Source organism: Emericellopsis atlantica, assembly GCF_019669845.1.
Source record: "Emericellopsis atlantica unplaced genomic scaffold F5Z01scaffold_12, whole genome shotgun sequence".
NCBI lineage: Eukaryota > Fungi > Ascomycota > Sordariomycetes > Hypocreales > Bionectriaceae > Emericellopsis > Emericellopsis atlantica.
In genome coordinates, this window is record NW_025764714.1 from 516819 (window position 1) to 532681 (window position 15863).

The 15863-nt window shown below is 56.5% G+C and overlaps 7 protein-coding genes across 7 annotated transcripts; 6 read left to right on the forward strand and 1 right to left on the reverse strand.

The window, feature by feature from the left end:
• The first annotated feature begins 865 nt into the window (after window positions 1–865).
• F5Z01DRAFT_92024 (uncharacterized protein) lies at window positions 866–3309 on the forward strand. Its single transcript, XM_046267218.1, has 3 exons — window positions 866–2116; window positions 2176–2799; window positions 2935–3309. Exons 1-3 carry the CDS (start codon window positions 1192–1194, stop codon window positions 2979–2981), a joined length of 1596 nt encoding a protein of 531 aa, XP_046118674.1. The 5' UTR covers window positions 866–1191; the 3' UTR covers window positions 2982–3309.
• F5Z01DRAFT_92165 (uncharacterized protein) lies at window positions 3120–4377 on the forward strand. Its single transcript, XM_046267219.1, has one exon. It carries the CDS (start codon window positions 3589–3591, stop codon window positions 4189–4191), a length of 603 nt encoding a protein of 200 aa, XP_046118675.1. The 5' UTR covers window positions 3120–3588; the 3' UTR covers window positions 4192–4377.
• Window positions 4378–5722, forward strand: F5Z01DRAFT_654761 (uncharacterized protein). Its single transcript, XM_046263442.1, has one exon. The coding sequence runs from the start codon at window positions 4564–4566 to the stop codon at window positions 5572–5574; it is 1011 nt and encodes a 336-aa protein (XP_046118676.1). The 5' UTR covers window positions 4378–4563; the 3' UTR covers window positions 5575–5722.
• A 126-nt stretch (window positions 5723–5848) lies between these two features.
• On the forward strand, window positions 5849–9820 carry F5Z01DRAFT_654763 (uncharacterized protein). Its single transcript, XM_046263443.1, has 2 exons — window positions 5849–7885; window positions 7938–9820. The coding sequence occupies exons 1-2, from the start codon at window positions 6104–6106 to the stop codon at window positions 9612–9614; spliced, it is 3459 nt and encodes a 1152-aa protein (XP_046118677.1). The 5' UTR covers window positions 5849–6103; the 3' UTR covers window positions 9615–9820.
• A 179-nt stretch (window positions 9821–9999) lies between these two features.
• On the forward strand, window positions 10000–12155 carry F5Z01DRAFT_93199 (uncharacterized protein). The gene has a single exon (XM_046267224.1). It carries the CDS (start codon window positions 10290–10292, stop codon window positions 11982–11984), a length of 1695 nt encoding a protein of 564 aa, XP_046118678.1. The 5' UTR covers window positions 10000–10289; the 3' UTR covers window positions 11985–12155.
• Window positions 12156–14454, forward strand: F5Z01DRAFT_93200 (uncharacterized protein). Its single transcript, XM_046267225.1, has one exon. The coding sequence runs from the start codon at window positions 12327–12329 to the stop codon at window positions 14151–14153; it is 1827 nt and encodes a 608-aa protein (XP_046118679.1). The 5' UTR covers window positions 12156–12326; the 3' UTR covers window positions 14154–14454.
• On the reverse strand, window positions 14169–15500 carry F5Z01DRAFT_93207 (uncharacterized protein). Its single transcript, XM_046267226.1, has 2 exons — window positions 15083–15500; window positions 14169–15010 (listed from the first exon to the last, which is right to left on the reverse strand). Exons 1-2 carry the CDS (start codon window positions 15306–15308, stop codon window positions 14184–14186), a joined length of 1053 nt encoding a protein of 350 aa, XP_046118680.1. The 5' UTR covers window positions 15309–15500; the 3' UTR covers window positions 14169–14183.
• Between the last annotated feature and the right edge of the window lie 363 nt (window positions 15501–15863).

Below are 15863 nucleotides of genomic sequence, written 5' to 3' on the forward strand. Positions count from 1 at the left end.
GAGACTTTTCGACGCGTCATTTGATCAGTCACCTGCGGGTGGTTCTGGGGGTGGTCGGGTGATGAGGCTATCACGACTTCCTCTCGCAACGATACCGCGTCTTTTGCGAGTGGTTGCGTGTGCAATGTGCGACTTGCGTGATGGCTTGTCCTAGTATTCTGAGGTGGGAAAGCACCGCTCGCTGCTTGCGACCTCGTCATCGCCTACATTGACGATGCGTGGCCGATGTTCTGGTCAGAGCTTCCTTCGTAGCTTGGCCTCGACTGGCGTGGTCTCAAGTGAGAAGAAACAAGAGAGAGGGGCTCGCGTCCTCGAGAGCGCCCAATGAGCCGATCTCGATGCCCGAGCTTCTACATTCCCATCTATAATCGACAAATTGTGCGCTTTGGCAAAGGTCTTTGTCGTTGTGGTCGAGCGAGGATGCCCCAGTCAACGGGCTGGCAGGGCTTGTCGACAGTTGCTTTGGACAAGAAAGTGTGGTTAGGATCTGCTAGGCCTTTCGCCTGCAACCCCTCCGCTGCACTATCAGCCCTTAGCATTGGGAATCTCCACAGCCAACTCCAACCACCCCTGTCCCGGACAGGGCCGTCAATGCCCGGTCTTGGCCCACCAGTTGGGCGTCGAGGAGATGGTCAAGCGTCTCAAGCAAAGCCAGCTGCGCCCTGCTATACTCAGTAGCCTCAGTGCCCAGTCCATGTCGCGAGGAAGCAGAATGAGGTCAGTGCGAGCGAGCGAGCGAGCGAGCTTCTCTTGGGTTTTCTGTTGTTAAATTGAAGGCTGGTTCCTGGAAGTCGTAATTTTCCCTTCTTCCCAACTTTTCTCCATAGACTTCCCTGAGCGAGCATCTTCTCAAGTCCAGACCTTGCGAACGCGAGAATACGGCCCAATAGCCGTCGAGAGCCTTGCAGTTCGTGACCTCGTCCAGGTGTGCCATCAGCCACTCTGCTCTCCAGTCACCTTGCCCAGACTGTTGTGTTTCGAACTCAACAATCAGCCACTGCTGGGCTTCACTGGTCCGTCTACCAAAAATACGACCTGGAAGTGGGGTTGCGACACACGTCATCGGTCGTCGCCCATCATCTGCCAACCCACCGCCGTACCTTCAGCTTCCAAGCGTCTCGCGAGGGCTCCTGAGAAGTCACTCTTTCCAACCACTCCGCCGACTTTTTTTATCTCAAGACGACCAGCACAATGTCGACTAGAGGACCCGAGCGCTGGGACCGTGATCGCTTCGACTATGAGCAAGATCGCCCTCGCTACGACGACGACGACAGGCACTACATGAGGGGTGGAGGACGTCCAAGGGACGACTACTACGATGACCGCTATGAACGCCGAAACCCTAGGTCTTATGACGACGACATTGTTCGTGAGCGCCGGTATTACGAGGATGAGCCTCGACATGCCCCCCGCCGCGAGTACGCCCCGGAGTATGAGCGCAGAGCTCCTCCAGTCATGGAGAGGGAGCGGGAGTATCGACGAGATCGCTCGCCGCAACGCCCTGCCTTCCTGCGCCGCCAGTCGTCTCTAGATACGTATGATCGTCGACCCATGCGCAAATTCTACGACCAACGTGAGGAGTACCCCCCACCTGCACGTCGTGAAGACGTCGCCCCGCGAGATCCACGGGACGAGTACCGTGCGCCACCTTACACCGATATACCCCTCCCAAAAACCAAGACAAAGGCTCTCCCACCTCCCAGGCGATATGACGACCAGTACTACGACGACATCAAGGTTGCTGAGCCAGACTACTACGGCGATGAGCACTACCGCCCTTACCCTGACCGCGTGCGTGAGCGGGAGTATGTCCGCCGCGACAGGCGAGACACATCCCCAGCCACGACTCGGTCTACACGCACTCGCACTCGCCGGGGCAGTTCTCCCACGTCGACTGTCACCTCGAGATCATCCAGCAGCAGCGGTGGCACCACGATCAAGAGTGAATACCCTAAGAAGGGCAAGACGAGAATCCCTGCGCGCCTCGTGTCCAAGCGTGCTCTCATCGACATTGGCTATCCCTTCACTGAAGAGGGCAACACGCTCATCGTGCAAAAGGCCCTTGGTCAGGACAACATTGATGAGCTACTCAAGCTGAGCGAGGAGTACAAGAAGAGTGAGATTTCTTATTCTTGGTTACGATGAGAAGAATGACATGCTTACAATGGCCTCTAGGTGAAATGGAAGTGGCGGCAGCCCGCTCCTCCGCTGGAAACCTCCTTGAAGATCGCAGAGACGATCCCGTCTTCGTACCTCCTGCCGCTTCAGCTGCGCCCGCTCCCGCACCGCCACCTCCAGCGCCTGCGACGGTCGTCCCTCCGACACCTGCGCCCGCGCCGGCCCCTGAGCCCGTGGTTGTTGCGGCACCTCCTCCGCCGGCACCGGCACCGGCACCAGCTCCGGGTCCAGTCCCAGCCCCGGCTCCCGTGGTGGTCGACGCTGGGCCTCCGCCAGGTCGCGACTACTCTCCCTCTCGCACATCCACTACCTCGAGCTGGGACTCCTATCACCATCACCACCACCACGAGGCCTCGGGTCCCATGCCTGTGGGGCCTCTTGCCCTCGCGGAGCGCTCCCGTTCTCGCTCGCGTTCTCGAGGAGGGCGGGAGATCCGCGCCGAAATCCGAGCTCTGGAACGTGAGCTCGCCCATCGCCCCAAGCACAGCACGGGTCCCGTCGGGGGCCGCGAGCTCGTACGCGCCGAGCGCTTGCCCAACGGGGAACTCGTGCTGTACGAGGAGCAGGTCGAAAAGGTCATCCACCACTCGAAGCCACCGCGCATCGAAAAGGACAAGAAGGGTCGGTTAAGTCTCAGCGTCCCCAAGCGGTCATGAAGCCCATTCATTCAACCCCTCCCTTTTCCATACCGCCCCGGGTGGGACAGCGCTTCGCAATCAGTACAGGCGGCTGACGTGTTTATCTTCCTTGCTGTAGGACCGCCGCCAAAGATTGTCCGGGCCATGCTGGGTACCATTACCTAGGACCAAGGACTTGTCCGCGTGTAAAGAAGACTGGTGTTTCGAGAAGGCTGGTTTTTGGGGGCGTTTCTCGATGGGCATGTAGGAAGAGGAGGACGGGCCTACTATTTCTTTTCTTGGGCACAGTACAAGGGATCGGGTTGGAGATCTTGGATAGTAACGACGTTATGACCACATGACCTTGAACTTGCGTTGCCTGCCCTTGTGTGATGTCGGCAGTATTCGAGCGCGTGCTGGCCCGTGACTGGTGCGCTGTCGACCTATTAGTTGCCCGACTGAGAAGGTGACCTCGGCTCTGTCGCCTGCGTGGACTGCCGATTCGATGGATCTAAACAGGATGGTGGTGAGATAAGGACACGGCACTGACACTGCCTGCTGCGGGGTTAGGCCCGGCAAGGCAGGAGGATAACACAAGTAGTGTTTCTACTTAGGCAACCTTGGGTTGACTTCGATGAGGTAGTTGGCTGCCTTGAAATAGGATGGTACAAACAGGCGCCATTGCGACCTCGAACGGCCTGCCGGCCTGCCTGCCTGCTTAAGGTCACCACGCTCTTCTCACGAACACGTTGATCCCCGCTCTCTCAACGCAACAAGTCTCGTCACCAGCCCCATGAGTCCCTCACGCGCCTGCACAGGTCCCAAAATATTCACGGGCGTTCTATTCTTCGTCGCTGTTGTCGTTCTTTTTCGAGCGTTTGGCACGCAGCAAGTCGGGATGAGCCAGCGCGATTCGCCCAACCCTTTGGAGGGTTTGAAGGTGTCGATCGAGCAGTCTTCCACCGAGTGGCCTATTTCTGTGAAGGCGACCGTGACCAACACAAATGACTACACTGTCAGCATCTTGACATACGACTCGCCACTTGACCAAGCTGCGTTCGCCCTCGGCTTGCTGTCGCTCACGCCCTCTGGCAAAGATACAGCGCTCGAGCTGGCAACGGTGCAGTTCCGCAGGATCTGGCCTCCAACCAGGGACCACTTGGTTGAGCTTGCAGCTGGAGAAAGCAAAACGAGCGAGATTGAGGTGAAGCCTGCAATGGTGTCTAAGGAGACGCTGGGAGAAACTGCGACGGCGCTGTTGAAGGGCGAGTGGAGAGCAGTCTGGCCGAAGGCGAAGGATGACATTAGTGATGCCTCGCTTGACAATCCCTCTGATAGCGAGGATGCGTTTATGGGTACTTTTCAGTCGGACGAGTTGGCGTTGAAGGTCGACTAAAATGGGCAATGGGTTGACGTTGGCGCATGTAGGAAAGCTGACGAGGAACTGTGACCGTTTCATGAGACGGCAGGAATTGTGCAGTTGTGCACAAAGCTTTGGTAATATCAGGCCAATGCATGAATATTTCAAGTCTTCTCTTGTGAATTACTGAATGGCAACTGCTTCTGGCAATAAGCGTTGACTAAATGGTTGTAGGGTAGGACCATTCAAATGCCGCCTCGTCCAGCATCAAACCGATCTTGAAACGAAGCCAACGTGCAACAAAGAACCAGACCACAACATCCCGTCTAAACAACTGCCCGAAAAGAAAATGGCACGGCGTCTCTCTCGAATATTAAAATCATCTCTGTGATCGCCACGAGCATCACAATGCCTGCCTCGGAGTGTGAGGTTGATGTCAAAAGCCAAAAGCCAAAAGGCTACGGATTTCTTGCCAAGGGCAATCCTTACAAGACAGGAATCTGCCGTCGATTGACACATGCCTCCGGCAGGAAACTGTACGTTGTCAAAGGTGGGAACAAGATCGTTGGGCTTCGCGCACCGCACGACATTATCAGCAAAGTTCACCAGCAGGACAAGGAAACAAAGGCGACGCGACGCGCCGCTGTTGAGAGGCGCGATGGGGCAACCGAAGCGACTTTCAAGGAAGCAATCCTCAAAGACTTCCCCAAGATTCCAGAGGATAGCCTCAGAACGATACTCCAACATACCTTGAAGAAGCGCAGTGGGAGGGTCGGGCGCACAGGCACGCGCGACATGACCTCCAAGGTCCGTCTTGCGGTCACGGCTCACATTCGTCACAAATACACCGACTATGACACATTGCTCAAGAGGAACCAGAAAAGAATGCAGCACCCGCAAGCGAGGCAGCTGGTCCACCCTGAGATTGTTCGTATCCTGCGCGACTGGAGAGGGGGCAAAGCTACTCGTCCGCCAAAGTCCAAGCAGACAGCTCCGACCACGCACAATAAGAAGCAGGATACTCCTCAGCGCGCTCAATCTGCTGAGAAGAAGAATCCCAGCACCACAAAGACTGCAAGCCACCGCCCCAATGGAAAGAGCTCCGTGTCGTCTGGCAGCGAGCGTCAGGAAGCACGGCGGCTTCCCTCAGTACAGCCCGCGCCTGGCCGCCGCCTACGGGTCCAGACAAGATCAATGCGTGCTTTGGGCGAGCAGAACAGAAGCTTCGAGCAGCTGGATGTATCACCTAACGATAAAGACAATCCCATTGTTCTAGATTCATCGGCGAGCGAGGAGAGTGAGGCACCGGACAACTGCAGCGATTTTGATTCCCTGGATGGATTTATCGTACAGGACGGTTTCGATGATTCAGACGACGACGATACGGATCTTGAACTTCGCCTGGAAGATTACGAGTAACGAAATCATGGCGGCGGGGTCAAAGTGATTTGTTGGCGCGATGACTGATGACTGACCTCCTTGTGTTGATAATCGTTGTTTGGTGTTGGGCGGTTGCCATTTAGCGCGGGTGGTTGGCCAGGTACTGGGGTAGTTGACAAATTAAAACACTCATCTTGATCCAAGAACCCGTACCTTTCGGGCTGCTGAATACCTCAATTATTATGTCCATATTCGCGGTGACTGACTCCACGCATCCGAAGTTCACAGCATCAGGGGTCAGTCAGGCTGTCTGTGGATTTCCACCTCCGTATTCGACGCTCAACTTCTCCAGCTCAATCCCTCGGCACATTCCTGAAGGTTCAGCACCAATGGGGCCGTGAACATGCCATTGTCGATGCCCCCATCTTGTTCTACATCTGTTCATCAGCCCGCACACCAGCGTCCGCGCGCCCTCATACCACGAGTCGTGCATCTGGCTAGCTCCCGGAACTAGGCGCGACTGGTTGTGTCTATTCGCCGCCCCGCGACGACTGATGCCCCTTTCGCCATGGACGAGACACCGAAACGCACAACTGGGCTTCCACGGCCGTCGAAGCTTCCCCAGGCGAGGCCAACTTCAAGCATTCCGAAACCCACCTCCACGATCCCTCGCCCCAGCTCTGTCATCCGACCTTCGCCGTCCAGAGATAGCTTGATAGGGCCAAGAGATATATCGAGCGATGCGAATACGGGGCTGAGAACCCCGAGACTGCGAAATTCTATCTCAAGGGATCAATTGCGTTCTGGGACTGGCACCGGGACCGGTCTTGGACAAGGGGCTACACCTAGGTTGCGAGCTTCGGTATCGCGCGATCAGTTGTCGCAAACTCGGCCCTCTAGGCTCTCTCTTGCCAAGCCTCTGCAATCTACGACAGGCAGCTACAATGGCGGCAGAAGTAGTGCCACCCCTCTGTCTCGTCGCACGAGCCTGGCCCAGATGGACACGCTCGCCAAGGAGCAGGCGGAGAGCAAGCCGGCGGAAACAGACGGAGTGCTGTTCCGGCGGCGCCTGACATTGACACGGCGGCCTTCAGAATCGTTTTCGGAATCGCCGTTGTCTGGACTGAACGAAGACGCCGTTGAAGTCGAGGATAGCGTGTCTGAATTTCCGACAGTATCAACGCCTTTCAAGCCCAGACAATCCCTCTCTGAGCGAACGATGGAAACATTGGCCAACATTCCTTCTTCTCCAGCTTTGAGCAAGAAATCATCTTCCTTTTTCGATCGAAATCGGTCGCGCTCCAGGGCAGGTAGTACCACATCGAGGCCCGGGTCGAGCTACAACTCAGACGGGTCCAACCGACCGCCGAGCGCTGCCAGTCGGCCTGGGTCACGACTTGGATACCAGCAAGAGCCCAACTTCCGAGGGTCGACCTCAACGTACCACGCATCGCTCTCCACCATTGATGGCACGCCACGGGCGAGGTCTTCAGGTCTGCAAGCACCCAAAACGCCCGCACTGCGCAAGACTACGTCAAGAGCCTCCTTGGGATCAACGTCAAAGCTGCCTCAGTCAGGCGCGGCGACAACCACCAACTCTACGCCTACCACCGCCAGGAAGACTTATGGCATGCTGCCCCCCAAGACAGGTGCCAAGACCGTGGCCAGTCGTCCCTTGAAACCCAAGGTATCTGCAGGCTCCCTATATAGAAAGCCTTCTTTACCGGCCATTGATCTGGGAGCGGCGAACAGCGAAGTCAAACCCGATGAGAGCGAGAAGGCGAGCTCGGCTCGCAAGTCATCAGCTGCATTGAGAGATCAGATTGCGAAAGCAAAGGCTGCGAAACGGGAGGCTATGAAGCAGTCTACCTCGGCGCAGGTTCCAGATACTCAGACGGAAGAACCAATTGTTCCCAGCGACGATGGGTTCGACTTTGGTGTCGCACACGAAGACCCCTTCAATCTGAAGAAGGGCGAGACCGCGTCTCAGAGGGTCTTGCAACAAAGAATCGGCGCCGCAAGGAGTACAGGCCGTTTAAACATCGCCGCATTAAGTCTAAAGGAGATTCCGGTGGAGGTGATGAAAATGTACGACCTGGAAAGTGTTGGCGCCAGCAACGGTAACTGGGCTGAAAGTGTTGATCTGACACGCTTCGTGGCGGCGGACAATGAGTTTGAGAAGCTTGACGATTTCATCTTCCCCGACTCAGACCCCAGCAGCTTCGCCAACGAGGAGGATAGTGCAGGAAGTATGTTTGGAGGGCTTGAAACAATGGACCTCCATGGCAACCTCTTGGTCAATGTTCCCCTCGGTTTCAGGCGACTGGCAAATCTCACATCACTGAACTTGGTAAGTCCGAAAATGTTGTCACGCACAGAGCTCTCTAGCTGAATGGTCGCAGTCTTCTAATCGCCTGCAAAACAATTGCCTCGACACGATTGCTCAAATGACATCCCTGAGAGATCTCAAACTGGCCAAGAACCTGTTCTACGGGCCGTTGGCGCCCGAATTAAGCAATCTCACCTCTTTGGAGATACTGGACATACACGGTAACAACGTGTCTGCGCTGCCTCGAGGCGTCGAGAACATGACCCGACTGCGAATATTGAACCTGAGCGGAAACAGCTTCGAGTCCCTCTCGTTCAGTCAGCTGGCCCAGTTACCGTTGACCGAACTTCTCCTGCGGAAGAACAAGCTCGCGGGCGCCCTCATTGAGGATCCTGTGGACAGCCTACCCCAGCTCCAGACACTAGATGCATCCGTGAACCAGCTGACCAGGCTGGTACCCCTGGGTGCCGCGATCGATCTACCGGTATTGCACGCGCTGTCCTTGTCCGCCAACCGACTGCAAGGCCTGCCAGACATGACCACATGGACAAATTTGCTCACGTTGACGGTCGATGAGAACAGCATTTCGGGGATACCCAATAGCTTCACAACGCTCGAAAAGCTTCGACATGCTGATTTCTCTGGTAACGACATCCGGGTCATACCGCCTGAGATTGCTCGCATGGACAACTTGACCATGATCCGGCTCAGTGGCAACCCTCTGCGGGACAAGAAGTTCGTGTCACTCGCCACGGATGAGCTCAAGGATGCTTTGGCAGCTCGGCTGGAACCGCCGCCCCCATACCCCCACCAAGAGGCGGACTCTGATGTTCCTCCTGGCGTGCCTGGCTTCCTGGCCGACGCAAAGGCCGAGATGCGGGCCCAGGAGAGGTTGGAACAGCGAAATGCAAGATACGATGACGAGGACGAGGACAGCGTCGACGATAACTTTGCTACGCCTCCGACTTCAGCGCCTCACTCTCCGGTGCGGTCCCGGTCGCAGACGGTGTCGAGCCTACGCTCACGCTCACGTACGCTGTCCAAGGAAGTCTGGCCTGTCAAGTCGGGGGGCGTCCTCGATCGGTCCAGGACGGACTCGTCATCGCTCCAACCAGTTGTCTGCTCCAAGGTTGCGGCCGAGCACCGGATCAAACAAGTCATGCTGCACCACAACCTCTTTACGTCCTTTCCCGACTCTTTGAGCTTCTTTGCCGAAACCCTGTCGATTCTGTCTCTCTCAAACAACCAGTTTGTTGGAGAGACCTACCTAACGGAGGACATAGACTTTCCTGCGCTGAGGGAGTTGAACCTGGCCTCGAATCGCATCACTGGGCTCGAGCCGTTGGTGGGACACCTGCGCGCACCTCAACTGGAGAAGCTGGATGTCTGTCTAAACAGAGTCAATGGGCTACCAAAGACACTGACCGAAGCCTTCCCTTTGTTGAAAATACTCCTGGCTGCCAACAATCAGATCACTGATCTGGAGCCGGAGACAATCAAGGGGCTCAGGATTGTCGATGTTTCCAGCAATGACATCTCACGACTCAACCCTCGCCTTGGCCTCCTCGGGGGCTCTGGGGGTCTGGAGAAGCTCGATGTCATGGGCAATCGGTTCAAAGTCCCTCGATGGAATGTGCTCGAGCGAGGCACCGAGTCGACCCTGAGGTGGCTTCGCGGCCGCGTCCCTCTCGCGGAGAAGGCTGAATGGAAGGGCGACAATGGCGACGAAGCTTCGAGCGACGTCGAATAAGCTTCAGTCTACTGTTCAGCGGCGTTTTATGGCTTGGGTGCGTATAATCAACGAGTAATTAGCCTTTGTGGATCATCAGGGTTGTAAGGCTTCTTAATTTGTGGCATTGGAAAGGTTGGCTGCCACAGCTGTGTGAGTATTGCGCGAAGATACCCGTTATATTAATTCTGGATATTCAAAATATTACAATTGAGTCATTCGCTTCATCACTTGCTCACCGGGAGGGCAGGGGAGGAAGATCCTGCCAGTCGTCAAACTGCGCACGTGAGGATATTGAGGATATTGTGCACACCGACGCCAAGCTGCCTCACCGAGTCCGTTTGCGGCCTAGCGCGTCCTCTCGCCCAGCCTCTCCAGTTTCTCTGCCGGGCAACCACCACGTTAACGTCGTTAGCCTTTGGCGATCTGCCACTATTACTGACCCTCTGGCCCCATCCACGGTCGCGTCGCTTTTTCAAAACCCTCTTTGCTACATGCCGGTCGCTCGAATTTCTTCGCATATATTTACACTTGCTGGAACAGACCGCTCAGCGACGCGTCGACACATGCGCTCTGGCTTGCGTGCGGATCGCCCCTTGACGTCAAGTGTCTGAGTACCAACAGACGATTTGGAACGCGATCGATCGCTACCCCTACCCACAGTACGGCCCTTGCTCGAGCTACGTTATATACAACATGTATTCGGACTCCGAGTCCGACAGCAAACGCCCAAATGGCGTGGCCATTGATGGCATTGGGACGCCCATTGAACCGTCGACACCCCAAGAAGTCGGCCCCTACGAGCTCTCGCAGGTCACACTACCCTCCACCGAGGTGCCAGCATCACCCGTCAACGACGCGAACGACTCATTCCGGACCGAGGTCAACGATGACAGAGCGGCCACAACCATCATCCGTTCCTCGCTGACCCCACCACCCTCGACCCAAGTTGGGCCTTCCGGCAGCAGCCACGTCAATGGTAACAGCCGACGCGCTAGACAGCCCATCACACAGTCCCAGGAGTCAAATCTCGTATCACCCCCTGCTACGATTCTCAACAATGTGCGCGAGAGGGACATTACGGACTTTGTGCCGCCCTCGCCCCGACAGGTGCGCGAGAGCTCGGCAGATGAACTTCGAGCCATGCTCCAGACCTGCATTGCAGACCACCAGAAGCTGAAGATGGAGACGGCCCACCACAGATTGCAGTACAACTTGCTGAGCCTTCAGGCATCGGAAGACGCGAACAGGGCTGATGTGGAGCTGGACATGCTACGCAAGGAGATTGACGCCCTTCGGACGGCCGAACACTCACGACAGGCAAAGCGTGAGCTCAGTGCCTTCTCAGAGGCTGTGCAGACAAAGTTCATTGAGCTCAAGGCGGCTCACGAAGAGGCGCTGCTGGAGATCGAAGCGCTGGAGCGCCGACTGAAGAATGCAAAGAGGATCATCGGACAGAAAGATGAGGAGGTCATGTCCCTCATCGAGGAGAGGCATCAGCTACTCAACCGTATAAGGGAGAATCGTGAGCACATGAACAAGCTGAGGAGTCCAGGGGGGATCTTTCATGGAGCGACGACACCTCGCCAGAATCCAGCATCGCCGGTACAGAGCCGCAGCGCCCACCGCGGTGGCCAGCGCGGCGGTCTCGAGCGAGACGACAGCGGCAGCAACAACAACAAACTGACCACACTTTTGGAGGTACTCAGCCAGGACAACAACAGCGCGCCCTCGACCCCGTTTTTGCCGAACCGGTCCAACTCGCGTCACGGCGGGAAACACCAGCGGAATGCACAGTCCATGTCGTCCTTGCCCACCACGCCCATGCACCGGCCGCGTGGCCCCTATGCTGGGCTGCTGCCCTCGGCCAACCTGGTTCCCCAGACAGAGCCCTATAACCACCGGTATGCCCCAAGACTATATGATCGTGGATCGCCGACCCCCAGAACTGAGCGCAGGAAATCCAGGGAGAGCACGATTTCAGCCGACGACAACGAGGAGCTAGCGCGACAAGCTATACGGTCCTTCACTTCCGCGGGGGCGCTCGCCGGGAGCCAGGTGAGTCGTGGCGAGGACGGCTCCGACGCCTACGGAAGCCAGGCCAGCCTGGCGGCGACGGAGATGCTACGACGTGAGCCCCGCGACAGCTACGAGATGCGGCAGGCCCTGTCCCGCGACGGGACGCCCAGCGCCGTGGAGCAGTCTGCGCGACTGCAGTCCAAACTCTTCTCCAATGTGAGAAATGACGGGGACAAGCGCAAGTATGGCAGCAGCCAGGAGACTATCGAAGAGCCACGACTAGAGCAAGGAAGCCCACCCAAGAGGAGCCGGATGGAGAGCGGTTCGACGGCACAGAACCGCATGGGATTGGGCATTCAATACGGTCGATGAGCGATGGCGCAGGCCGTGTGAGTGAAATGACTTGACGATGTACATGAACTGAAACCTGCTATGTAGTAGGTCCCCGGGTAAAATGGGACGCCAGAATGGGAAGGATATGCCACATTTGACGTCTTTGTCCTGATTATTGCCGGTCGCCTTTCTTTAGCTCCAAAGCTTGGCTGGGCCCTTTGGGCTGTACGCGTACGCAAGTACGTACGTACTCACCACTACAGCTACCCACACATGACGTCCGTCCCCCCTGGATCTCCGTAAGTCGTGAATATTCTCCGTCTGGCTGCTGCGTGTTTCGAGAATGGCGCAACTTCTTTTGCGGACGCGAAGACGGCTACGATGGTGACTGATCACCTCATCAAACTGACCAATGTTCCCGAGACGGTGTCGTCGGTCACGGCCGAGTCACCGTCCGAATCTCCCGGTGAGATATTCCATCGTCTGTATGGAGACGACCACCATTCTGCCTCGCAATCGCAGTATTCCCATGAGCGAGTGTTGGAGTGTGGGAAATGGGGCGATACCAAGCCAAGCCCATTGTTCCTGCGAGCCTTTGCTGATGCGGCGTCCTGCCTGGACCGAGATCCCCTTTGCGGCATCGTCTCGCCTCCGTTGATGGGGTCGCATGGCACTGTGCCGCTGACGGTGATCGGACCATTAATTGACGTGATCCGCCACGTTACCAATGCCATTGTCCGTGCCAAGCGCGAGGTACTGCTCATCACGTCGGTGTGGCAGCCGAGCTGTGCGCAGATATTGATCCGGGACGCCTTGGTGGAGCTATCGCGACGGAGCCAGTCGAACAGGGTTGTGGTGAGGATTATGTTTGACAAGGCTAGTTTTTCTAACGTCTGGGATCCGCATCGTCCTGTGAGCGAGGCGGAATGGACGTCGAAAGCCATTGACCTGCCATCCCTCGAGGAGATTCCCAACGTGGACCTGGACGTGGCGAGTTACCACTGCGTGCCCCTGGGTACGCAGCACGCCAAGTTCTGCGTGGTGGATGGAACGTCGGCCATGGTCATGAGCTGCAATATGGAGGATAACGACAACATGGAGATGATGACGCGGCTGGAAGGGAATGTTGTCCAGGGGCTGAGGGACACGGCTCTTCTGTGCTGGGGGAAGAGTCTGGGAAGAGACGCCCAAGGCCTTGAGAGGAAGAACTCTGGGGTTGAGGTTGGGGAGGGCGAATTGCGGCATGTGCGCAGCAATGATTTGAAGCCTGAAATCAAGAACGAATGCTTGGTCCCGCTTATGCCGGACCAACCGCACTACGACGTCGACATTGCATCCGAAATCAGGAGGGTCCAGGCCAACCATGAACCTGGGAGGGGAGAAACGCCGCTCCAGGCCACGAACCGCGTTCTCAACATGATGGCGAGAAAGCAGGTGCCGCCTTCCGGGCCTGAGATTGCACCTGACGAGGTCTTTACGCCATATATCACGACATTGACGCCGCAGGACGTACCCATTGCCATGGTGTCACGGTCCGCCTACGGGCCGGTGGACAAGTCAAACGTACATGTGCCTCAGAACGAGGCGTGGCTATCCTTGATCAGGAACGCCGAGCGGAGTGTGTTCATCCAGACCCCAGATCTTAACACCATGCCCGTTACCGAGGCTATCGTCGATGCCTTGACGCGTGGGGTCGAAGTGACCGTGTATCTCTGCTTCGGCTATAACGACGCTGGCGAGATGATTCCTGGTCAGGGTGGGACAAACGAGCAAGCCACGCAGAGGTTGCTAGCCATGCTGCCGGCAGATGGCCCGGCCCGTGAGAAGCTTCATGCGCACGACTACGTCGGCAAAGACCAAAATTATCCGATCCACGCGTCGTTCAAGGCAAGGAGCTGTCATGTCAAGATCCTGATTGTGGATGACTGCGTCGGTGTGCAGGGCAGTGGCAACCAGGACACGCAGACCTGGTATCATAGCCAGGAGGTCAATGTCATGGTGGACAGCCCACTGATATGTAGGGCGTGGCGAGAGGGGTTGGAGAGGAACCAGAACACACACCAATTTGGGGCTGTGGCCGAGGACGGGATCTGGAGAGACGCGGATGGGAACCCTGGTGAAGGATACAGAGGGAATCCTGGCGTGCTGGAAGGTATATTATGGGGCGCTGGGGGCATGTTCAAGAAGCTCAAGGACTCCCACGGCTAACGACGTGGCAAGGAATATCATGTTTTGGATCTACTTGAGTTGCAGCCTCGATGCCTCGGACTGGACAATTTCGGGAATCGCCTCATAGAGACCGTGCTCCTTGGGCTGCCATCCAAGCACCTTTTTGGCCCGGATGGCCGTTGCGCGCGAGTTCATGCCCCAGCTTGCCGCCTCAAACCCGGCAGGAGACTTGACGGCTTCGTCGTATGACATACCCTTTGTCTCCAATTGGTCCTTGTTGCTTAGACCTTGCTTCTGCACCTCCTTGCCGATAGCTTCCGAGAGTGGTCCCCATGTGTGCTCGCCAATCTCAGTGAGGAAGTACCCCTTGGGTCCCCAGATCTGCGGGTCGTCCTTGCGCGACGGGTCGAGCGCAGCCTTGACGAGCAGGTTCATCACTGTACTCAGGTCGTGCACGTGCACGTGGTTCCACTTGGAGAGACCCCTGCCGATCTTAGGACAGTACTGCTCTTTGAGGATGAACGTGGTCAGCTCGTAGACCTGTCGTCCGCGGCCGGAGCCAGGACCACGACCTTGCCCGTAGATGGTGGGCGGGCAGACGATGGCGGTCTTGACCTTATCGGCATGCTGGGTGCCCGTGTTCAGGACAATCTCGTCAATGTGGCGGTGGAAAGCGGCTGTAGGGAGGTTGGTGAGCTCCTCGACGCCTTCATAGTCGTTGAAGACTTTGTCGTCGGGCTCGCCAAAGCTCTTCTTGACCTCGGAGTCGAAGTAGGTGAGGATGCCTGTCCCGCCAACGTGGAGCCAGTAGCCGGGACGGTCGGCAGAGTGTCCCTCGACAAGTCCCTTTGCAATGGATTTCGCGGCGCCTTCGTGATCTGATGAGTCGGCTGTGTCTGTAGATGGAGAGGGGAGTAATGGTTAGCTTTCATGTCTTGTTCAGTGTACTGCATGTGGTGATGACCTACGAATGACAATATCTGCCCACGCTGCCTCCTTTTGAATAATCTCAGAGTCGTCTAGACCACCGAGAACGATTCTGGCCTTGGGGTATTGCGTTTGGACCGCCTCAGCCTTCTCCTGCGAGCGCACGAGCAATGCTAGTTCAAGGTTGGGGTAAGCTCGGGAGATGTCGTACAGCGCGTCGCCTCCAATGTAGCCAGTGGCGCCGGTGAGGAATACTTTGGCAGACATTATGTGCGTCGGATCAAGTATGAATTGTGTTAGGATCTGTTCAAGCTGGGCGCAAGAGTTGATCTTCTTAACTGAGAGACACTCGACGATGTAATCGGAGTGATGACGTACATGTGGACAACCTCTCCCGTCATTGGCAAGACCGATTATCGATTGATTGAGTGGAACCAGCGCTGGTAAATATTTATCCTAGGTGATGCTGACGGCGATTGTACGCTGATTGATTATTCTTCTATCTGTCTGGTATCAAGCCTTCGTCGCGCGATTCTGCATCGGATTCCCAATCTCCAGTCGTGCCACGGCCCGCCTTTGATACTTGAAGATCACGACCAACGTTCCCGTTTTTTCACTCAACACATCTATGAGCGCCAAGGGAATACCGCTGTAAGCAAGAATAACACCGAGGCCTTGTGCCAAGAAACGCTTTCCCCGTCCCTCACTCATGACGCGGGACCACGTCAAGATTGAAGTACCGGTATCAGCGACCGACGATAAGGTCGCCATCAGGCAACCATATCTCGACTTTAATCTTGAGAGCCAATATTACCTTATGCT